At 47.3% G+C, this 24,011-nt stretch overlaps 7 protein-coding genes across 7 annotated transcripts; 3 read left to right on the plus strand and 4 right to left on the minus strand.

Moving 5' to 3' along the window:
• Nucleotides 1-598: 598 nt before the first annotated feature.
• On the plus strand, nucleotides 599-1,305 carry GL218_00738 (uncharacterized protein; the record flags this gene model as incomplete). Its single annotated transcript, XM_033577173.1, has 3 exons — nucleotides 599-690; nucleotides 755-1,013; nucleotides 1,069-1,305. The coding sequence occupies 3 exons, from the start codon at nucleotides 599-601 to the stop codon at nucleotides 1,303-1,305; spliced, it is 588 nt and encodes a 195-aa protein (XP_033442049.1).
• A 1,479-nt stretch (nucleotides 1,306-2,784) lies between these two features.
• Nucleotides 2,785-3,645, minus strand: GL218_00739 (putative sad1 interacting factor 1 protein; the record flags this gene model as incomplete). The annotated part of the gene is made up of 2 exons (XM_033577174.1): nucleotides 2,785-3,437; nucleotides 3,492-3,645. 2 exons carry the CDS (start codon nucleotides 3,643-3,645, stop codon nucleotides 2,785-2,787), a joined length of 807 nt encoding a protein of 268 aa, XP_033442050.1.
• A 1,823-nt stretch (nucleotides 3,646-5,468) lies between these two features.
• GL218_00740 (putative gtp-binding protein) lies at nucleotides 5,469-6,944 on the plus strand (the record flags this gene model as incomplete). The annotated part of the gene is made up of 1 exon (XM_033577175.1): nucleotides 5,469-6,944. One exon carries the CDS (start codon nucleotides 5,469-5,471, stop codon nucleotides 6,942-6,944), a length of 1,476 nt encoding a protein of 491 aa, XP_033441531.1.
• A 1,409-nt stretch (nucleotides 6,945-8,353) lies between these two features.
• GL218_00741 (Type 1 phosphatases regulator ypi-1) lies at nucleotides 8,354-9,015 on the plus strand (the record flags this gene model as incomplete). The annotated part of the gene is made up of 2 exons (XM_033577176.1): nucleotides 8,354-8,582; nucleotides 8,666-9,015. 2 exons carry the CDS (start codon nucleotides 8,354-8,356, stop codon nucleotides 9,013-9,015), a joined length of 579 nt encoding a protein of 192 aa, XP_033441530.1.
• Nucleotides 9,016-10,201: 1,186 nt separating this feature from the next.
• Nucleotides 10,202-13,718, minus strand: GL218_00742 (uncharacterized protein; the record flags this gene model as incomplete). Its single annotated transcript, XM_033577177.1, has 4 exons — nucleotides 10,202-10,641; nucleotides 10,695-11,815; nucleotides 11,898-12,959; nucleotides 13,108-13,718. The coding sequence occupies 4 exons, from the start codon at nucleotides 13,716-13,718 to the stop codon at nucleotides 10,202-10,204; spliced, it is 3,234 nt and encodes a 1,077-aa protein (XP_033441529.1).
• A 6,004-nt stretch (nucleotides 13,719-19,722) lies between these two features.
• On the minus strand, nucleotides 19,723-20,924 carry GL218_00743 (uncharacterized protein; the record flags this gene model as incomplete). Its single annotated transcript, XM_033577178.1, has 2 exons — nucleotides 19,723-20,656; nucleotides 20,857-20,924. 2 exons carry the CDS (start codon nucleotides 20,922-20,924, stop codon nucleotides 19,723-19,725), a joined length of 1,002 nt encoding a protein of 333 aa, XP_033441528.1.
• Nucleotides 20,925-21,466: 542 nt separating this feature from the next.
• Nucleotides 21,467-23,555, minus strand: GL218_00744 (uncharacterized protein; the record flags this gene model as incomplete). The annotated part of the gene is made up of 9 exons (XM_033577179.1): nucleotides 21,467-21,490; nucleotides 21,546-21,738; nucleotides 21,788-22,186; nucleotides 22,239-22,447; nucleotides 22,498-22,662; nucleotides 22,719-22,771; nucleotides 22,831-22,852; nucleotides 23,029-23,276; nucleotides 23,339-23,555. The coding sequence occupies 9 exons, from the start codon at nucleotides 23,553-23,555 to the stop codon at nucleotides 21,467-21,469; spliced, it is 1,530 nt and encodes a 509-aa protein (XP_033441527.1).
• Between the last annotated feature and the right edge of the window lie 456 nt (nucleotides 23,556-24,011).

Below are 24,011 nucleotides of genomic sequence, written 5' to 3' on the forward strand. Positions count from 1 at the left end.
TCATTTTGGACGGGCGGCGTGTCTCAATAATTGATATAAAGGCATAGCAAAACTATCTTAACCTATTCTTTTTCATAGGTAATTCTTAAGTATAAACCAACACTAAGACCTTTTGTCCGCAAGTCGCGGCATCACGTAATCCGACGCGTTAGTCGTGAGCGTTGTAACGATGACATCGTCTCAACTTCTACCAAGAACCCGAAAGAGACTGGATGAATCTATACCACCCCTCCTAAGACCTCTTATTCGGGCCTATGTCTTAGGCTACACTTCTGCTGTTGCACCAAGGCTCCTCACGTTGATTCTCCAGTATGTAACTAGAAGGCGGAGGGACAAGGGTGTTGTTACTGTCACGCAGCCCCACGACTCCTTCATCTCATCCCTGCAACGTATCTTGCGTGGGGGATTAGAACTTCAAAGATTTCCAACATTCTGTGCGGCCCTCGTAGGCGGAACGACGTTACTAGAGGCAAGATTTCCCATAACTAGCTCATAGCTGCTCGAGTGAGGTCTATAGACAATGCTACCCTAAAATATAATAAACCCTGATACTAACTTGCTTGTTGAAGGTTCTACTTAGTAGAGCTCTGAGTCGTCTATGGTCAGGTCAGCTTCCTACCCTGACCCTAAAAAGGCAAGTCCGGAGCTCTATGACAACTGTGAATGTTTCATTGGGGAGGCTTGGCATCAGTATGCCTTAGCGCATATCCCAACCCATCATCAATTGACGTTCAACTAACCTTCATTCAACTAGATTTTCAAGATGGTTATCGACGTTCATTGCAGCCTGGCTTAGCCTCCGGCTGCTACAGTCGAAGAAGAGTGATGGTTTTTCAGAAACGATTACTATCAACCCTGATGGTCCGCAAAACGCCAAGCAAGAAACAGTACGATATGCCGGTCGGACTTTAGACTTGACTTTGTTCGCGGTTACCAGAGCTCTTGATGTGATAGTCAGTGAGGCATGGTCCCGGAGAGGACAACGGATGGTTGCCACCGGGCAATGGACTTGGGTACGAAAAAGCTGCTATTAAGCCAACAGAGGCTTGTATCACTAATAGTTTTTAGGTTGAATCTTTGATATCGAAGTTGGCTGACCCAACTATCTTCGCCACATCTTCCGCCCTTATCATGTGGGCGTGGTTCTACTCACCTTCACAGCTACCCAAAGCATACACGAAATGGATCAGCTCGGCCGCGGCGGTAGACTCCCGCCTTATTGAAGCACTTCGGCGTTGCCACACGGGGAGCTCCAATACGGTGAGGAAACGGGACAAGCACCGCTCCTCCAATCAATGTGCGTAGACTATAAATGGCCCCCGGCGTGGGGCGATCCTGCCAAGTCCATCCCATTTCCGTGCGAAGTCGTGCATATGGGTTGCGGGCCATCTTGCGAATACCATGCCCTATCCCGGTTTTACCGATCCTTCAAGTGGTCTATGATCACGTATCTACCCCTGAATTTACTAGCCCGGAAGAAGAATATTAAGGGGTTTCGAACTGCGCTTCTATCTGCAGCACGCTCGTCGTCATTCCTGGCCGCGTTTATCACCCTTTTCTACTACGGAGTATGTCTAGCACGGACGAAGCTCGGCCCGCACGTCATCGGGAAGGACACGCAGTCCAGACAGATTATCGACGGGGGCATCTGTGTCGGATCTGGCTGTTTCCTATGCGGATGGAGTGTCCTCTTAGAGAAAGCGGCCCGCAGAAAAGAGCTAGCACTCTTCGTTGCGCCCAGAGCTATGGCTACGCTCTTACCAAGACAGTATTCCCTTGACAAGCAATGGAGAGAGACATTCATCTTCGCTTTTAGTACGGCGGTGGTTTTCACATGCGTAAAAGAAAATAGGGGGAGCGTACGTGGTATGTTTGGGAAATTCCTCGTGGCGGTTTTAGAGCCATGATGGGTTATTCGGCGCCCGTCTGGACCATACCCCTAGTTTTGGAGGTTCTTACTAGTTATTTTGATTTACTTAAATGTTATAATATTACCTAGCTAGGGGAGTTATGTACTTCTAAGGCAATCTTGCATTGGGTAGGAGAGAAAGCATCAAATGGAATACATAGAGCTTAAAAAGGGGGGCATTAGCACATTGTACAACTATTCCAAGTACGACAATCGTATTTAGTCTATGCAAAGGGGGGAAACTAAAATAATTCAACTAGTTAATGAAAGACTCAGGAGTAATCTCAGATCTAGTACCTCTATGCTTAACGAACTAGGCTTTTTTTAGACACTGGCACGGTCTAAAAAGAAAGGCAAAAAAGGTAACTAGGACTTCCAACGCAGCAGTATTATATAGCTGTAGACATTGCTGTGTGCATACTCGATACAATATCTAAAATAGGATCAAACACCGCAACCCCCGACGGAAGAAACAAATAAACTTTCCCATGATAACAGCCCAATGTCGCCATTCAGGGGAGCGAGTCGATACCGCACCAGCGTCCTTTCACACATAATATGTCATATTACTACCCACCGCGCATAATGTCTAATTCTCATTACCCTATCCCATACTCCCCACCCTCACGATCTCAACCACGAACAAACCCCCAGCACAAACACGCAAACCAGCGCATCGCCCCTAACCGTACTTAACATCTGTCCATAGCGCAGCGCATGCTGAGAATACGTCCTCGCGCGCCCGGGCAAAAACCCGCTCGCAGTCCACATCCAGCCCTTGGGCGACTCCCGCCCCTTATCCATGAAATACCGCGTCGTTAGTAGTAGCGCCTCGACCGAGGCAAACACGGTGAAGAAATACGCGCGCGTGCGCTCTACGCTGTCTGTTTCCGCGCTATCGGGGTGGTGTTGATGGCCGAGTGCTCGCGCTCCGTAAGCGTGCCGGAGAAGGTGGTGGATAGCGCGACGTAGAGGCCCAGGCCGAGCGCGAATACAGCGTGCAGAATGCGCCAGAGGTTGGCGCTTTTGTCGACTGGGGGTTGTTGCGCTTGCTGCATGGGGTTGCCGGGGCCGCCGCTGGCGTTGGGGTTCATGCCGCCTAGACTGCCGAGGAGGCCCTCCATAGGTGTCCCGGCGAAGGGGTTACCGCCTGCGCCGCCGGGCATGCCGCCGGACATCATTTGCGAAAGCATCTTCATCATGGGGTCTTCGTCGACGCCCTCTACGCCGGGGATCGGCGGTAAGGGGCCGTTGAGCGGGTTCCGGCCCGGTTGGGGTGGGGTGGCGGAGGATTGACGATCGAGGCCGAGGATCATCTGCCGCAGTTGAGCTTCGGAGATGTCATTGGGTGGGGTGGCGCTTGGCGGCAGGCGAGCAGTTGTATTCGGTTCGTAGTAGTGCTGCGATATGTCGACTTCGTCCGGGTCTCCATGCTGTTCTGAGGCCTGGGTGGGTTTTGTGATTGGAGTTGATGTGGTTGAGGTTTCTTGTGGCGTACTGGTTTCTGACGACGGTTGTAGTACTGGATCTACATATACTAGTTAGATCATTGGGGATTTTATCGGAAGACTAAGGATCCTACCTCGTTGTATGCCTCCTCCCAATCCTGTGATCTTGCTCAGTCGTGCGGCTCCCCCAGCTTTGATCTTAGCTTCTCGGCGTTCCTTGCGTAGACGTGCTTGCTCTGCAGCTCGCGCCGCCGCCGGATCATCCATAGCCTGGGGATTTTCTGTCATTGTTAATGTGAGACTTGTATATTTGGTGTGAATATGTTAGATTTAGATAGCTGCTGTGCGATGAAAAGATGGTAGAAGAAATATGCAGGGGTGAGCTAAGTTGAGTTGTACATAAAGGACAGAAAGAAGGACAGCTGGATCCAATAATTGACGTAGCAGCTGACACCAGTACAAAGTTACAAAACTTACCAGTAACGTTAAAGTGCCAGGTAAAATTTAATAAAGTGCCAACCCATCCACTTTCCACGTGACATAAGCCACCAAAGCCACAACGCCATAATGAAAATGGCCCGTATTTGACTAATACAGGGTAATTTTTTACCACTTTTTATATATTATATATTATTAATAATTCTATGAAATTCCATCCAAATTTACAAATAGACCAGGAGGAAAAAAAAAGAAGAAAGAAGGAAATCTAGGTTGCACGTGACTACGACTAAAATTGATCCTAATGCGGTTAAAAATAATCTTTTATTTTTTAATATATTTTTAAATAACTTTATATATATAATATTTGAAATTTTATAAAAATTATTTTCATTTAAATTAAAAATTTATAAATTTAATAAAAAAAGAAATAAAATTTTTATAATTTATTTCGTAAATTTATATTTATTTTTATATTTTATATAAATATTAAATAATATATTAAATTTTCATTTTAATTTTATTTAAATTTGATAATAATTACGTAACTTTTTGTTTTAATTAATAAATATTTTTATAATTTTTTTTTATATTTATTCGTAAAGTTATTATATATATAACTAAAATCTAATAAATATTTTTTTTATTTCATTATTTTATTATGGCGTTGTGGCTTTGTATGGCTTATGTCACGTGGAAAGTGGATGGGTTGGCACTTTATTAAATTTTACCTGGCACTTTAACGTTACTGAAAACTTACCTATACATACACTATCGATAACCTTATCGCTCGTGGTAACAGGGGTACTGGTACAGGGATTCTTTTAGCTCTAACGTCACTGGCTTAAGCTTTGTTGCGACCAAAAATTTCTAAAAAAGATTTTGGTTAAACCTCTTTTACTACAGCCCCTCCAGGCCATTATTAGGTATATTCTTCTCCCATTGTACGATAAGATGCACCGCGCCTTGTCGTCAAGATGGCTCAATACTGCACTTAACATTGCGGAACACCCAAGAAGAATCGAATTACCTCTATTTTTATGTCCGTCCCTAAATACTGCCTCGTATCATCAGAGACTTGGCCCTGCTGCATCGTCTTCTCGAATACGAACTTCACGATGGAGGATACAACATCGTCATTTGCACATGCAAGCTGATGCATTTGCAGAGGATTCGTCACTTTCTAAAAGTGACTCTCAGAAAAATCATTCTATACAAAGGCTACCAAAACAATGCCGGGGTTGTGGTGCCTTGTCGCAAACTATTTCTCCTAACCAACCTGGATATTATGATCTGAGTCGCAAAGCTGTTCAAAATTGGATCCGGCCCGAGGAGGCGAATCGTTCCCGCCGTGAGGATAAAGTCTACGAAGATGCGCTTAAACACTTCGATCACGAGGAGCTGAAAAAAAGGGTGTTGACGTAGAGGCGCTTATGCTAAGTATAGTTCCTCCAGAGGCGAACCAACGACCACCTCCAAAGGTTCCCTTATGCGATAGATGCCATTCATTGCTACATAACCATACTGGAGAATCGATATATCATCCTTCGATAGAATCTATAAGGGATACGATCCTCGAATCTCCATACAAATATAATCATGTCTACCATGTTCTCGACGCTGCCGACTTCCCCATGTCTCTACTACCGCAACTTTCGTATCTGCTCGACACCATGCCTCTGAGGACTAAGAACCGCCGTGCCAGTACGGGAAAGTTCTATGGTAATCAGAAGATGGAGCTAAGCTTCGTGATAACTAGATGCGATTTACTCGCGCCGACGAAAGTTCAGGTAGACAGGATGTTTCCATGGTTGCAGGAGGTACTTCGGGAGGCTCTTGGACGGACGGGACGTAATGTGCGTCTAGGTAATCTCATAGCCCTTAGCGCAAAACGGAGTTGGTGGACTAGGGAGCTGAAAGAAGATGTATGGAAACGGGGTGGTGCTGGTTGGATGGTCGGCAAGGCAAATGTTGGCAAGAGTCAACTATTCGAAGCTATCTTTCCTAAGGGCAGAATGAATCTACCCCCTTCGAAACATCAAATCACGGTTGAAATGCAAGCAAGGACATCAAGCAAGGATGCAACTTCAATGGAGAAGGCCGAAACCAAGCCGGAACTAGCCCAGGAAGACTTAGCAGTTCAGGAGATGGAAGATATGGAGGAAGAGGAGCTTGACGAATACGCCCTTTTACCACCCGCAGTCAAGGAGACTAATTACCCAGAAATGCCGCTAGTTTCTGACCTACCAGGGACGACAGCATCGCCAATCCGGATTCCATTTGGAAACGGCCGAGGAGAGCTAATCGACCTTCCTGGTTTAGAACGCACTGGTCTTGAGAAGTATGTCAAGGAGGAACACCGCTTATCTTTGATCATGCGCTCTCGAGTCATACCAGAACAAATGACGCTTACACCAAGTCGGTCCTTACTTCTTGGTGGGTTCATCCGCATTACCCCGAGAGAACCAGCACCAATCATGTTGGCATATGCGTTCACACCAATCGAAGCGCATGTTTCAAGGACGGAGAAGGCGATTGGAATCCAGAACCAGACAGGCGAGGTCAACGTTGAAAATATAGCAGTACCAGGGACTGGCGAGAAAACAAAACTAGCAGGCTCTTTCGAGCTCAAATGGGACGTAACAACGAAAAGGACCGGACCCTTAATGAGAAAAGAAGCCGTCGGTTTAACCATAGACCGGCTACCGTACCGAGTTCTATCCACTGACATCCTAATTGAAGGTGTCGGGTGGGTAGAAATCACCGCTCAAGTGCGCACGAAGGACCTTTTCAAAGAAAGACCAGTATCGGACACGCCGCCTGTTGAGAAATCTGAAGAGAAAAAGGAACTTTCGGCATTAGAAAGGCTAGAAGCTCTTGTCGAAGATCCTAAAAAGAAGGCACCCCGCCCTCCCCCTGTTGAAGAGCAAGGCGAGGATGATGAACCTAACTGGCCTATCGTGGACGTGTATACTCCCGAGGGCAAGTTTATATCTTCTCGTAGGCCCATGAACGGTTGGGTGTTAAACAAACCAAAGGTTACTGCAGCGTCACGGAGATCCCGGCCCCGAAGGAGTATGAAGGGTCAAAAGAAACTTGAGAAGCACCGGAAGCGGGAGAGAGAGGGTACTGCTACCTCTTCGTTTTAATATTATCATAGCTCAACTCCAACTATTATTATACGTGTAAAGGAAATAAAATATGTATTATATAAAATATGAATATAAAATACATGGTATATTAGTTACATGTAATTTTGAAGATGCAACTCTTTCTCACGTGAAATCGAACTTTTCATTTTTAAATCATGGTGGAATTAAGATGGGTCGGACCCTGAACCGGGGTCCTGGGTTAGGTGTGTACCTCACTATACAGTACAAGGTAAGCTTTGACGAGTACAGAGGTACCTACCTACCTAAGCATACCTATTATGACGCGGGGCAATGGTGGGGTGATGCTTTGAACGATAACAACCTGATTGTTTTTCCCTGTCCATTTTATTCATTTTGTCCCATTTTCCCCACGAAATGCATCGATTCCATTGTCTAGAAACTTTAGGACTAGAATGCAACATTCCTTAGTTACATGATTAATATATTTATTATAAATTTGGGGGTTTTATATGAAGCTTAAGGCGGAAGAAGACCAATAATCTAAGTCACCCTCTTCATCATTACCTAGGTATTGGTTAACCCTTTGGTCGGGTTACCCGTTTCTCCGTCTCGTGCTTTTAAAAGTGCCCACTCAGCTTTGTTATTCTAGTATTACCCCAAGCTTTTTCTTATTACATATTACATATTGCATAGTGTACACACATATACACACACAAACTCGTGTGTGTACCTCGTGCGCGACTTCTTAAGCTAGGGAGAGGACAGACAAGACAAAAAAAAGAAGCGGGGGAGAGAGAGATAGAGAGTTGACGGCGGGGGGGCGAAAACAAATTAATACGAAACTTTTTGGAGATTTTCTAAAATTCCATATAATCGCTCATTCCAGAAAATCCAAACCCGCCTGCATTACAAAAACGCGCACCCCTCGGGGCGTCCGGAACGTTACAGACAAGAACAAACATACAAATAAACAAACAAATCCTATAAAAAAAAACTTTGAATACTGCCGAACAATTAGAAGCCGAGAAACCAGGCACTTGTTGATCCTTCGATAACCCTCGACCGTTCCAAGGCCTACACGTATGCATACATAGACGATCGTTACTCCTCCTTACTCCGCAGAAAATCTGCACGTAGGAGAAGCAGCAGTAAAGCAGCAAAACAGCAAAGCAGCAACGCGCCGCAGGTAACGTAGCGGGAACACGGATCCAGTATACCGTCTTCATTCGACATATTTCCCATCCTCGGTCGTAGGGAGAGAGAGAGAGAGCCAGTAAATACCAAGAAACGAATCGTAGAAGTTTCTTGCTCGACCTACGTATACACATACATACATACATACATACATTATCTCTAACTCGCCTCTCATTATTACTTACCTACCTACGGTTTCCCATCCCACTCCACTTATACGTAAGGTACACACAGAAATACGCGCGTAAACAATGTCTGCGCCAAATTCCCAGCGCCAGCGCGATCGCCCCCAGGGCTCCCAGACCCAGGTCCAGACGGAAGCGCCTACCGGCTCCAGAACGCAGACCGGCACTCAGGCCCCGGCGTCGGCAGCCCCCGCCATCCTGCGGCTGCGCGGCGCGCACCCGGCTTCCGATCACCGCGTCCAATGGGCTGAGTCCGTAGTTGATAATGAGGGACTGGGACGAAAGCGGTCAAAAGGTAATTTTATATCTCTCATCTTTACTCTTGCTCTAAGCATTCAACCCCTGAATTTCAAATTTTCTAACAGATAGTGATAATAGTATGCTGCATATACCACCCACCTAGTCAGGTAGGCGAGTCCTCCGACGAATCCTCATCAGACGATGACTCGTCGTCGGACTCGGATTCAGACCGCGGCATGCCAGACGACCCCCGAGAGAGGGCGCTAGCGGCACGACGGCGTCAACAACACGCCCATAATCACAGTCACGATCACGACCATGACCATACCCATGGAAACGGAGGTGGAGGTGGAGCCCAACGCAGGCGCAGACCGAGTCCTAACGCCTATGAGCGGCAACCGAAACCAAAGCCCAGATCTAATCCAGGAGGCGACGGTCGTAATCCGGGTAATCGAGGGAACTCTGGTGCCGGGGGCGGAACTCGATGAACAAGAGCCTTACTTAAAGTCCAGTCTAGCCCAGCCTACCAGGGCTTTCGCTCAAGACGACAGTTAACAGGCCCTCCTACGCATTAGATACGATGTACGGATTACCGTAGTTCAGAAAAAACCAGGGGCAGAAACCGCAAAGGCGAGGAAGTTGCAGCAGCTAGAAAAAGGATCAACCTCGCCGCTGAGCGAAGTAAACGAAGTCAAGTGTATGAATCCCAGATCCGCATTGTGAAAGGGGATGAAGGGGGAAAGGAGAAGAGAAGAGAGGAAAGGAGACAAATACGACGTTCTCATTCGGGTAGTCAGCCAATCATTAGTCCGGTCAACCTAATGCGAAGGACGGAGAACGAGTACATACATACCTACGTAAGAGGAACTACTGTTGCTTACCAGGGGATTTAGGAACACACAGAGAGCGGGTAGGCAGGTAGCGAGTGTCAAAGTCAAAGTTATACCCATATCGTAGAAAAGGGGGGGGAGGGCTTGGCGCCGCAATAGCGAACACAGGACACAACGACAGTTTTCAGATAGTCGAAGGAAGAAAACAAAAAGGGTTACATGCAAATCAATAGTCCAATTAAATATTATATGCGTGCCGTGCTATATTACGCATAACTCACATTAACATCTACTCATCTTAAGACCGCATGTTTGCCTTTCAGAGGTTCTTTCTGTAAATTGAACGCGATCTGCCTGCCTATCTCTGCAATAAGTCCAACGACATATTCAAGCTGGTCTTTTCCACAGTGATTCTCTTCACTTCCCTCTTTCATCATCAACCTCTCCCTCTCACCCTCACTATTTTCATCTTCTCCTTCATCTCTCTCCTCTCAACTAGGCTAAGCCATCTCAGCTAGTTCGTCTAATAAGCAAATTTTAGCTAGACATTATTCCTCCTAATTCTTTCATTCGTCTAATGCTGTAAAAAAAAAGTCGCCATCAGATGCTAGTTCGGAATGGGAACGGAATATAGACGGCAATCTTGTGATCTCTTCTTTCTCAGATGAATACGACTCCGGGGACATCCCGCTCATCCCCTGTGTCCCCTCGTAGAGCTATAGTACATGACTGGGCCGGACTGAAAGCCCTCGGCCAGGTTAATATTACATTCTAGCAAGTTGCTGGATTCAGCTTGCGGTTGTGTGCACGTAGTCGGCACAGCCAACCCGAGCTATTGAAATATTTAGGGAGAGTTAGGGATCAGCATACTGGGGACCTGCTTCCTCATGACGCCTCTTCTGCGTTGTTCAGGATGCGGTACGCCTTGGATAGCACGAGGTTCCTTCATCAGTGAAGGGTCTAACCGAGCCGGCATTCTTGTTGTCACTGAATGATAATCGCCTTGAAACTTCGAGCTTGGTACAGGAACGCTGGCAGTTCTCCATATGTGATCAGATGTGTCTGTTAGAAAAGACGTTGGTTTCATGTGTCTGGATGGTATCTGCAGGCCGGGTAGGGATGCCGAGACACCATGCGAGGCCCTTATTGTCGAGAGGCGCGACAATCCCGAAGACAGGCTGGTTTTGCCGCGAGCCTTCTTGGCGAGAATTATGTCATCAAAAAGCCGAATCTCTGGGTTGGTAGCAGGCTTCGTCTCACGCTCATGGATGAATTCGTTAAATGCTAATGCACGATTAGTAAATACCATAAGATAAAACCTAAGAATGGTAACATACCTTGCGTCTCCTTCATCATGGTTACGTACTCTTGCTGGTCGTGTGGCAAGCTTTTGATGAAACCATTCATGTCGAATCCGTAAAGTTGGCCGTTGTTCTTTTGTTCTTTTGTTGGCCGACCGAGATACTTGCGGTATGTATAAAGGATACTCGCAAGGCAACGAACGAAAGAAGCCCGGACCTTATCGGCGTTGAAAGCAACTGGACACACGAGACAAACACATCCAAGACAACGTCCGTGCGAAATTGCTCCACAACCAGAGCACTTATACCATCCGTCACCTTCACAACGCTCATCGCAAATCGTACAGGTTGAGGTTGTATCGTTACCGCTATAATTGAAGCAATGTCCCTCAACCCACATTGTAGAGTCAGTGTTCTCCACAGGCTGAACGAGCATGTTAGGCATCACTGTAGATGCTGCTAGGGTTGACTGGGCGTAGGTTGATGGAGCGTAACCACCATAAGATGACTGCGAATCGATCGAAATGGCTGAGATGGATAGGTTTGACTGATGACCGTTAAAGAATGGTGCGTGAGGTCGGTGGACAGGGGCGTGGCCAAATGACGAACTACGCCGACCTTCCTTCTCGAAATGACCCGATCTTTTTTCTCTCAGCGTGGACGATAGTGCGTATCCCGAGTCGCTTCTAGAAACTGGTGTGGCAGGCATAGGCGGGAAATTCACAGAGACTGGTGACACTGATGACGGAGGACTCGTCTTGTTTGATTTGCTAGTGGTAGGCCGATCAGCCCCAGGCTTTGCATGCAAGAACGCATTAAACACAGGTGGCTTGACGGTATCTGCGGGCTCGGCTTCCCCAAAGGAAGACGAATTCTGTGCGACCCATTTGTACAGCATACTTGCTGAGGCTTTCTCGTTGACAAGAGCACTATTCTCGACGGAGAAGGAGTCATAGGGGAAAGACTCAATTGCATAGGGAGGCGGCCCTGTCATGACGCCGTAACGTAAGCTATGCGGCGCCGCAAATTGCAAGAGTGAAAGAAGCTTCCGACGATGTTGTTTTGGGAGGCGGATTGGCAACGCCGTTGCGTCAATTGTGTCCTTGTCGAGATCAACCAAGACGTAATCGTCATCTGGAAGCACGATATTGTCGTATCTTCGCTCAATACCGACGATATAAGGGCAAGGTGCGTCAAGAGCAGATATAAGCCGTGCCGGTAGGATAGGTATGAAAATACTCGCCCAGGCTAGCGGATATAATAAGCTGACCAGAGCGTGGGAGGCTAAGTGTAGCATCGCGGTATGCGAAGAGAGCAAGATAATCCGAGATTCTGACATGGCATACTCCGAAAAGAGCGACAATATTCTCGAGGGAGAGAGACCTGAATAGGGCATAAAGATCAGTATTGCGAGATCCCGGAAGCTCGTTGATGGCCTCCTTCCGCGCATACAGGCGTAGCTCGCGTACACCGATCTCAACCTGGGTCTTGGAGCCGAGAGGGCTGAATGCTTCGGTGCATAGATTAACCACGTATCGTTCTAGTGGTTGCCAACGGCCAACTCGCGGAGAGCTTGGAGGTATGCGAAGAAGTCCGCCATCTGACATTGGCACAATGACAGCCCGAAGCCAATCCTTCCAGAAGCCCACTCTCGTAACATCTCTGCCAAGAATGCCGTACGCTCGAGGTGTCCAGAGGCCACTCTCGCCAGCCGTCAAGCCATCTATCTTCGACGCGGCACCATGTCTCAGGGGTCGCAACATTTCTGTCATCAGACTGATTTTCTCCTCTACCGCACTAATTTGATCATCGAGTGTCTCACGAGCGTGAGACCCAGACGGTATAGTGGGGAGCTTGGCAAGTAATTGCGATAGATGCGCACGTTCTGCAGCGAGACGTGCCCCAAGGCTGCCCGCAAGCTCCCTCTCCTCCTCAGACATATGCCTCTGCCTCCAACGCTCGCAACGTCTCTCGATATCCTCTGCCACATCCATCGTGAGTGCCGTCCATACAATAACGGTTACACCGTAGATCTTAGAGTTATCATCCGATGTCATCGTGAACCCATGCCAAGTCGATCTCGGCCTGTCATCTGACGATACGATATGAATGTCATTTGGGAATGCAAACATAGGTACATAATCTGGAAATCTCCCCCTCTTGCTTAAACCTTCCGTATTATCTCGGGGAGGGTACCGGTCTAGGAGCTCGGGTTCAAAGCGTCGCTTCAGAGGGTGCATATCCGGATCGAGGTTAAGAGGTTCGGGTGGAGGGATGACGGAGTTATAACTACTCATTCTCCTAGTAGTGCGAATTGAAGCTAGTTTGCAGAAGTCAGTACAGAACGTCGAATCTTTGTTGCAGTTATGATCGAAAATTTCCGCAGGCAGTCCTTCTACCAGCTCATTCAAGAAGGTCCTTCGGTCTGGGTTGCTAAAAGGGGCCATACCAGGTCTCGGGGTTGTTGGCTGCGCGCACGCTATTCATGTCCTTGAAGCTTATTTTCCGTCGTATGCTACCACGGATGCTCCCCCTGATGCTTTTCATAGGACTCATCCTTCCACTCGACTCATCAGCTTTTATCCTCTCTGCGCGCGGGTTCACCATCGGTGGCCGCGACTGCGTTTTGGCACCAGCTGAGAAGCTCAAATCCTCCAAAAAGTTTTCCCTTTCGGCTGCGAACTTAACGAGGGCCTTGTCGAAGTCGAAATCGCCAAGGAAATTTTCATGGCCAGCGGCCGCAGGAAGAGGGATGGGCCTAATAGTAGCACTGCTTCTATTACTCCTCGTATTCCCATCTACTTCCTCGAGGGTATGAATCGAACTAGTAGATATCTTGGAAAGTCGGTTGTTAGAGTTTTGACGGGAGTGTCGAGCATTTGTCTTATTAGCCGGAGAAACGGCCGGGTCGGGCAGGTCCTCCTCATCAGGCTCACGATCCTCGGTAATGGTGGCTTCTACCTGAGTGGCAGAAGCTGGAGGTGGGAGATCATGGTAGGACACGGATGCGACACCCGCAATCCAGAAGTAGTCCGCGAGCGGTGCCGAAGGGCTCTCCATGACATCTCAGGTCTATAGCTTTCCCCTTTTTTTTCTTAGTCCAGATTGAACAATGTTAAGTGAAAACCGTAATAAGGTTGGAAAAGTCAAACTAAATTTTTTTTTAAAGCAAGCTTTGCCAGGGGCCCCCTAGATATCAATCAACAGGTTGAACTGCGTTAGTTTGTTCCTTTTTTGTTTCTCAGACCCGGTTTGTGGGTATCGGTGGCTTGGATACCAGTGTCCGATGCATATATTTTGTCGTACAAGTAAAGTAACGAGAGAGTTGCGATTGAATGACTGGTCAGATATGACAAGGTAGTGTTGAGCAGCAGGATCTGTGCTGCGGAGCGTGCTCGAGGGGATATCGATATATCGTCTTTACTGAAGCAAACTACCGTAATAGACCAAAGCCAAAACGGCCATTGACATGAGATGGGTGTCGACAGATCAAATATTAGTTTTCACTTAACGACCTGTCAGTTAGTTGTCCCGTTCTCCGAAAGGAGCTTGGTAGCCGCAAGACACTTTTCAGTTGTCGTCTAGTGCCCCGGTCGTAAATTTTTTTTTTCGACTGTTGTCTTGTTTTTCGGGCAGAAGCAGCCGATGTGCTGTTTATCTGCCCTCTTATTTTTTGCTTGGATCTATTTTGGCGCCGGGTAGACACGCACGATTTATTGGTATGCAATGCTTCCAAAACAGCCTTAGACAATCATGCAGTGCTTTAATGCAGCTGCATGCCCCTATGCGGCGTTATCGTTCGGGTGGGTGGACGACGGGATGCGGGCGGGCAGTTCGAGGTGTGTATGAATTTGTTGGATTGGATGAGATAGAATAAGGATGGGCGGATGAAATGGGAATTTGACTGGACAAGGAGAGAAAACAGCTTCCCAAGCTGGCAGGTTGGCAGGTTGGCAGGTTGGTAGGCTGGTAGGCTGGTTAGGCTGGTAGGTTGGATGAACTCCAAAAGGATATGTTCAAGAAAACGAGTGTTTTTGGTAATGCAAAAGATCGATCCCCAGGTTCGTGGAGCACTCTGGAGCAACTTGGAAATCTCCAATGACGGACTAGTTTAAACGAGTGGTCGTGGAAGGAGAAAACAAACCCAGAAACTACCTTGAATTAAAACCCTTACATAGGTAAGTTTAGGTAGGTAGGAAGGGGCAGAGGGGCCTGCGTGGCATTGGATGTGGCACTTGAATGTGCGCGCAGGTGAAGATGGTTGATGAACGAAATGAACGAAAAGATGCAGTTGGACAGTCGGGGGGCTACGTACCCGCTAACTAACCCCACCATCTTTTCCTTTCCAGGTCTAGTTGTACATAGTGGGATTTTTTACGTATCACGTATCGCACAACATAGCTCCAGCGCCCAGACCCTGAACCCCTGTCCCGCCCCCCCTCTTACAGGGGTAAAATAGCACTGAGTTGACCCGACAGGGGAATTATGGGAGTACCGCTTTAGTTAGTCTGGCAGTTGGGAAAGCCACATTTTAGGGGGTTATCCGAATCGCCTGCGAGATATATTTTGTAGGCAGCTGCATGCATACAATGACCTGTAGGTTAGCAGTTTCCGATTCAAAGGTCATTGTAACATGTCCACTATTACATAGGTACATGTATTTACTTGAACCTGTGAACATTAGTTGTGGAAGGTTCGCATTTATTCCGTAAACCTTTTTCATGTTTACAATGTTTTTCTTTTTTTTTCTTCTTTCATCAACATTGATCATCTGAACCACAAAAGGTTAGGTACCTGCATATTAGACTGCATACAATATCAGGAGTCAGGTCCTCGAAAAGAAAAAGACATCCTTGACTGGACAATTCACCAACGACAGACAGAATAGCATGGATGCTTGCCTCATGCGGTGAAACACTATCTTGAACAACACATCTTCAACAAGCTGTGCATTCGGACATACATACAGCTACAGCCCTTTCATCATCCGTTATCCTATCTGCCTATCTGCGTAATATCTGGCTATTAAAAATTATAACATTCTCTAGTGCGCATCTTGAAACTACAAAATGATGAACATGCAACTATCTTAGCGAGATCGTTAGTGCGTCTTTATGCTACTATACTATACTACGCCGTTCAATACAAGGTCGAATACCTATAGCTTAGGGCAATACATAAGAGTCGTTAGAGATGCGACCAATTCTTTAGCCAGTATCCGGCGTCAAAGAAATACTCGCAGCTACTGGTCCGGATATTTGGTCTTGCGTACCTTGCAGATACATAGGATATGGCTATCTATTAGTGCCTACAGTATCCGGACCGTTGCGTCTCAATGTCTTTCTTTCCCCTATTTTTAATATTTCCTTTCCCTTCTAAGTGGAGGGGAGACGTACTCAACTAATAAGGGTCGTCGGAGGAATTGGAGGAATATTCGCATGTAGGTATCTGATGGTTCCTGCATAGCCTACCATTCAGGGGGGCATTACACCCTCTTCAACCCGTCTTAACAAGTTGAGAAAATCTCATCTACCCCTATTAGTCCCAGATTGAAAGATACAGCTCGTATTAGAACATCAGCAGAAACTTTTACGTCGAAGACCACAGAAGGCCACTATCTATTTCGAGTATGGCCTAGCCTGTTAATGTGGTCTTTCAGATGCAGACATACTCCACTGGATCCTGTCTGTGAGCCTGTGGGCTAGCGATGGTCTGCTGCTTTTCTAGGCTTGCTAGAAACTAGTGGCTAAGACATGCCCCCATTATGGTGCATACATAGGGGCCAGAGCTTCCTACATATCCAGGGGTTTATATCGAGATCATTAAGTAAAAAAGCTCACGGTCTTAGCCGGGATTAGCGCACGGTTACAATTGTCTGTGGTATTTGTTCCTTTTTATCTTTTTTTTTTCGAGACTACTTATCTACATAACCAGATACCCAGATACCTAGGGGCAAGCTTAAGCACGATATATTATCAGCGACGCACCTCGCCCGATCTTGTCGTCCAATCTGACCCAATAGATACGTGATTCTCGGGTAGAGAGTCAACGTGTCAGATCAACAATAATAAGGCGGCGGCAGCACTGATTCATATCGCATAATTTATTCGGGTTACAATCAGGCACATTACTATATGGTCTCTACCCCCCGGTGAACAACATCCTATCAGTTAAAGCTAGTTAAAGCCGATGGCTATTTGACGCCGCTGCAGATATCCAGACGGAAATCGGCCAGTATTTGTTTCAGACGTGTGGGGTTTTTCCATGGATCTTAGCGGCCAGGCTACACAGTAGACAGCCGAAAATATGGAAAGATGGGAAGTCTATTCAAGTCTCAGTAGCACCCAGCTATTGCTTTTTTTTTTTTTTTTTTTTTCCTTCTTTCAGAAATCGAAAGATGGCGGTTGACCCCGAGAGCCGTGCCCATCAATCCAACCTTACAAACAACGGTGAGGTGACCGCTCTTCACGGTTCCTGGTCTATGTACGCCGATCCTGGGCGTTCCGCATACCGAATTCTTTTAGAACCTGTTTGGAGATACTCGGCTCTTAAGCTAAGCTTCCTCTTGTCCCGAACATTCAAGTGGGTTTCATATATACAGAAACGTGAAATCCTGGGGTGGAAAAGCCGAGGACATGCAAATCTGAAGCTTGTCATGTTCTCGTTAGAGAGTTCCGATCCTTGTACCTGACCTTGTACCTGTCATCTTCTCACAGGATTTGTATTCGTGATTGACAAGCTCGTGGGATCCTTGCAACCGTTCATGGAGGCCATGGAGGCACCAATCCACCTGATCCATGGATCCATGCTTAAGTCCTAGTAACCTAGCATCAGGTACAGCATTGCCGTGCCGCACAAGTGACGTAGCTGGAACAAACGCTCGTCAGAGCGGATTCGTAACTTAGCTGACTTGGTCACTTACATACTGACCTTCAGTTGAGGCCAGGCAATATTGTCACGCCATAACAGTTAAGTAACGAACATGGCAATTTCGTTATTACGAGAAGCCTGTCAGCAATACGGGCCTTTAACCACGTTGCTGAGTTGCCCGCGTATCACCTAGAGCTATGGCTAGTGTTAGGTACGTTTGAAGTTGATCACCAGCATTCAAACTGGGTTGTAATTCACGACTTCCAAAATAGGCCACACACCCTAAGCTATCAGTCTGTCTCGAAAAGTAATGGCGCAGTCTTGGCATTTAACCCTTCTTAAAGAACCACCAGTTATACAAGCAAAATAAATAGTAATAAAGTTATAATATATATCGTTTTATTTGCAAAAGGCTATTATACTTTTTTATCATTTTAATTTTCTTATTAAGATAATAATGCACTAGAAATATAGCTTTAAAAATATATCTTTAATAACGTTTTAATATACCATATAAATATATTTATAATTCCACCATTTTTAAAGCAATAAAATTATAAAAAATACCTATAATAACAATAAAAGCTAAAAAGTCAATAGGTATTTTTTTCTATTTTTCATTGTCCTCTTTTGTGCTTTTTTTTACATATATTATATGGTGTTGTTTTTGGAAGAAAATGCCAAGACTGCGCCATTACTTTTCGAGACAGGCTGGCTATTCATCCTGCTCATTACCTAATTAGTGGTTGATCGGCGGCCAAGCTTATATGAAATTATCGAGATCCTCTGGTCTTTCGCCTGTTCCGGAGATTCGGTTATCTGGTTACTGCCCACTTTCAAGTCTGACGATGGACAATGCTGGAATACATACACTATAGAAGGATTCAATATTGTTCTGGCGTCCGATGAAACCTTCCAGACCGGAAAGGATACTTAGCAGCCGCATACTTAATAATAGCATGCAAAGGGTAGCATCGCAGGAGTTTTCCGGGAATCCCCAAAACTTGCGAGGTATGCTATAACTATCAGGAATAAAATCATATAGTTTATTCTTCCATGTCGTGCCTAGAGGATGAGAGCGGCTCATCCGTTGCGCTTTGGCCTCGTAAATCTATGCAGCCCGATTCTCTCTCGTCCGGGATTTTGAACGATTATGATGGCGCTATTATTGTTGGAACCGGTTTGGTGCGACCAGAAGATCGGCTTCCTCTTCACCGCTCATGAACTGCATAGGAAGCAAGACACTCTCTACATACGCCCGCCCACGTCTTCGCCAGGAAATAAAAATCCGGGTGTGCATGATGCATCTGCATGCGTACTTGGACGGACTCGTGTATGCGTCGAGAGCTTAGCCCTAGGCACTCGGTACGTTTCCAGCTGGCCAATGGGATAGATACATACTAGGGATTCTCTAGGATCTCTAGGGTCCTCCAAGTCTGAGCGCCGCTTCCCATTACGCCAGCTAGCTAATCCATGAGTCGATCTAAGGACGCGAACATGCGGCCGTTTTAGTGGCGTACATGGACGTGGTGTATGGTATGTATGGTACGTATGTAGGTAGAATGGTGCTACGTAGGAGAATTTCTATCTGACAGCTCATTTTCCCAAATATCCGGATAGGTGTAACTGGAGAAGCTTGCGTGTCGTCGCGAATATGCTACGATATTTATGGCATCGGTGTTATACCCCGTATACGGCTCTTAGGGTGGTAATACTACATAACGTAGGTATAGGTAGAAGAGACTGATTGGGAATACTTCATCGTTAATTGGGTAAGATGCTCAGATAGGTAATATAGGAAGACTATTAGTTTCCGGGATCACCTCAACCCTAAAGACCCGAATTATGCCAATGATATATATTAACGACAATAAATCTTTCGGGTGCATGCTGGTAGAAATGGCGATGACACGCCTATCCTACACTATCCACAAATATGTCGTGATCCCCGATGTAGTTCAACCATCAAGTTTCATACTTCGTAAACCGCGTAGACGTCGCCCTGATAACTACCTACCTACCTAGTCATGCCCCCATGTATGTAGCACCTAATGCGAATACTAGAACCCACAAGTCGTTGCAGCCAGATATCGTAGTCCCTCTTCGCCGTAGCCACCAAAGGCTACACTCGCAGCAAGTCCATTCATATCCCGTCGTCATCGTAGCTTCATCGACAACCAGCCAACCAACCCGCTCACTTGACAATCCTCGTGCCCAACTTCCCCGTAGACAAGAACCCCTTATTCCCCATCTCGCTCCGCCAACTTATCCCCAACACCCCAAACACTATCCTCCCATCCTCATCAATCTCCAACCCCGTCCCATCCGGCCCCGGCTCCACCTCCTCCACCACAAAGCAGCACTGCTCGACCTCCCCCGGATGCAGCACCGGCTTCCCTCCCCCACCGCCCGCAACCTCCCAATTGCAATCTCGGTAGCGAAGCCCGGGCTCCAGATCCAAGCCCACGCGGGACAGCTGCATGACATCCTCGCTGCAGTTCTCCAGCTGCGCCTCCATGACCCATTTCCTCCTATCCTCTCCCCTTTTCTCGTATTCCGACTCCAACTCCAGCTGCGACGGCAGCGGCGGCGGCGCCACCAACGCCCCGACTTTGGTGCGCACGATCAGCGACCCCTTGCAGATGAACTGGTACAGCTTGCGGAAGGTGCGCGTGCGGCCCGAGGTCTCGGTCGCCTCGTAGTAGCTGACGGTCACGGCGAGCACGTGGTTGCCCTCCTCCTTGAGGTCGAAGTTGACGATGCGCTGCAGGGTGTCGCCGGGCTCGAGATCGACGCCTTTGCCCCCGTGGCTGTGACCGCCCTTGGCGCCGTCGGCATTACTGTCCGCCGCGACGACGACCGCGCCGTCGGCACCTAGTAGAGGTAGTTTCAGCGCGGTGCTGGACCCGGGCGTTTTCATCTCGGCCTCGATGCGCACGTCGCGCGTGAACTTGCGCTTGGGCGCGTGCAGCGGGCTCGTCGGGCTAAGTTTGGTGCTGCTGCCGCGGGGAGTTCGCCGGGGAGCGGGACATCGTGATTGGCGCAGAGCGTGCAGCTGAATGTCTCGCCGACGTATGCGGAGCCGAAAGATGGCGGTAGTTGTAAGATTGGTGCGAGGAGGAACGGGTCTGGATTCGTGTCGCCGTTTGTGCTATAGGCGAGGGAGGCGGGGATCGGAGGTTCCTGCTGGGCTGATGCAGGTAGGGAGATAGGTGTTGGTAGAGGGTGTTGGACTACGAGGGAGGGCCTGGATAATCTAGTTATAGTAATATAATATTAGAGCCTATCGTCAACAAAGTAAGGACATGTGTAGGTTAGCGTTGGTTACCTGAGGACCTTCAAGGAGACAGAATGAGGTTCCTTGGGATCTATCGACGGATACCGTTGGTGACTCATTGTATAAGAAGTATCAAGGGAGGAGGTTCATAAATGTCCCCTAAACGAACCCAGATATTCCCCTGAGCTTGAGCATGAATCATTTACATGGTCATGGAATAAAGCTAGTAGAATTAATGGAGTGTTGCAACCCTTCAGCGGTCCAGATAAACTGACGTAGTCTTATCGATAAGCAATATATTAAGCATATGCTCCACTGGAGTATAAGCGTATTACATTAATGAATGAGATGAGAGCTAATTTACATACCTAAAAGCAAGAAATATAACAAATAGAGCTATGGTTTACCTTAGGTGCACGAAGGCATTTTGGTACATGCCCGCTCAAAAACAAAGAATGTACTGCTCGGAGAATAAATGTCAAATAATACTATCTAGGCTGCTGTACGGGGCAAGCTACCTCTAATAGAGCCTTAAACCTCGTTCCGATATCCCTTTTGACCGCATTCTTGAATAACTCATTATCTCCTTAAATACCATGAATCCCTCTGTTAGGGTATAGAAGATATGTCTGTCCTATAGGTCTCCAAATTTAAGTTTTGATCATAGTCCAGGGGGAGGGGGGACCTAGACACAACCAATTAGTTGGTATATACTATAATCTCTTGGTAAAATGACTTACAGCGCCATAGCTTCCAGCTCCGGGTGGTGGAGGAGGGGGAGGTGGTGCAGATCCTCCAGGAGGCGGTGGCGGAGGGGCTTCGCTAGGTGGAGGAGGTGGAGGGGAGACGGCGGCACCAGGAACTGGCGGTGTTGGTGAGCCTTGCTGAGCGGCTTGCGCTGCAGCATAGTAGTGCTGGTAATACTGCACGTATCTGGAATGGCGTTAGCGATCTTGCATTTCCTCGTGGGCACATTACTTACGCTGCGTAACCACCGTATGCTGCATAGGGATCTTGACCACCGTAGTACTGGGCGTATTGGGCAGCGTAGTCGCTGTTAGCATTCTGTGGGCTGCCTTGACCAGGAGGCGCAGGGGAGGCCGAGCTTGCAGCAGGATTGGGCGAATTATTGTAACCAGCGTATCCACCATAAGAGCCCGAGCCACTCCCTTGTCTATCTCCATATCTGTCACCGCCGTAAGATCGTTCACCATAAGACCTCTCGCCCCCGTAACCACCACCATTACCATTATGGCCACCATGACCACCATAGTGTTGGCGCGGTGGTCGGCTCTTGAACTCTTCGTACTGCTCCTTAACATTGGTGATCAAATCTTCACATAGCTCCTTGGCTTTCTCGACCATCTTAGGATCGGGACCACTATATATATCGTTAGATAACTAGGACGGGGGAATATGCACCATATACTTACGCAACATGAAGGTACATTTCGTCATCACTTTCGCGGTTAGTTGAGGCTTCAAGGTAGCCTGACCCACGTCCTTTGATTTGGACACGACATCCGGTCTCTTGTTGAATATGCTTCACGTAAGAACCACCGTGTCCGACAATCTGCGCTCTAAGGTTAAAACCTCGAATCTCTTCGAGACCAATCGGGATTTTCGCCTCTGGCCATTTACGCTGCTCAACATTAGTATATGTCTACTATAGAAGAAGTATAATTAGCTGACCCTTCCAAACTCATCACGTTCGACTTGTTCCTGATCTCTACGTCGAAACCGTCGCTCGTCAACCAAATTCGGGAGTTCTTGCTTCATCAATTCTTCGATCTTGGCAACAGCAGATTCCAGTCCTGTCTTGGAGGTGCTGGTAATATGGAGGAATAAGGGGGGGTTCTAAGCCATCGTTAGTCCCATGAGCTTCCCTAAGTTGATCGAGGTGTTTCTCTTACCGATGGCGTGGCCATGCTTTTATCCGGGTAATAATTGCCTCGGGTCGTGACATCTTTCAAAGTCAACTATGGTTCTAACAATAAATCAATAAACAGCTAGGAGGTATCGTACCAGCTCCGGTTTCTTCTTTAATCTAAATCAAGCAGCGGAGGTCAGCAGATGCCACAGAGGGGATTCGTGTGCGAGCTAGCACGCTTCCATGTAAGCAGAACTCTTCGCACACGATAATAATACACTGGAAAAGAACCACCAAGCTAGGACTGAAACTCTGGTGCAAATCAGTAGGAATTAACCAAGGGTATTATTTACCATCTTCTGTGTGGAACTCTTCGTGAGCAGGTATCGGTTTCGCAGGTCGTTCACTTCGATATCCTTGATATAATCGCCGTCGGCAATATACATTTCGCCATTGATATTGTTGGTGTTGATGGCGCCCGGGGTGCTCTCGGCATTCGGACCGGGAGATGCTGACGACGCTGACTTGATCGGAGGTACGTCTACATGCTGGATTCCCTTCTTTGCCTGGATCTGTGCATTGATCTTAGCGGCGGCGGCAGCTAGAGACGGACAGTTAGTTTGACGAAGTTATAAAGCTCCATTCTGGAGAATAAATACATACCTGCTGCGGCTGCCGGGTCGACAGGACTCTTCTTAGACTCATGCGAGTTGTTTTCTCCATCCTTACCCAATGGACTACGTTCGCGACCATCGCGACCATGATCAGACCTCTTCGCTGGTGGGGAACGCGACCTGCGATCGAATCGAGAACGGCGCGGCTCGGGTTCTGTCTGGTCGAACCGAGATCGTTTTGCGGTACGTCGCTCCGTGTCGTCCATTTTTATAAATGTCGCGATGGTTAAGAAATGTGAAAATCAATCAAGTATCAGAGCATACGGGGAGTCTGTAATGGAATTATGCGCAGAAGTTTGAAAGCTGCGCAATGCAGGAATTGCTAGTTTGGATAAAGAATGGAATGGTTGGTCGAAAATTAAGGTTGAAAAAGGTATAGGCAGTTAATAATTCTCGAGATTTCCGCCTAGCTTAATGTTTGAATTAGACGGAACCGTAAGAAAGAGAATAAGCAATATGAACGCGACGGAAAAGGGAACATACATAATCCGAACCCAGAAGTCTGGACCGTGGATCCCGCCCGTTGTAACCAGGTTAAGGTGGGGTCCAAAGTTGCATAGGTATGTACAGTACGCCCCTTGTAATAATGTTAGCTTACTGGACGTGCACGATACAAAACAAGGCTTCTAATTCTGGATAGACAAACGCCCTTTAAAGCATCT

Source organism: Daldinia childiae (assembly GCF_008694065.1).
Source record: "Daldinia childiae strain JS-1345 chromosome Unknown Scaffold1, whole genome shotgun sequence".
Classification (NCBI taxonomy): Eukaryota; Fungi; Ascomycota; class Sordariomycetes; order Xylariales; family Hypoxylaceae; genus Daldinia; species Daldinia childiae.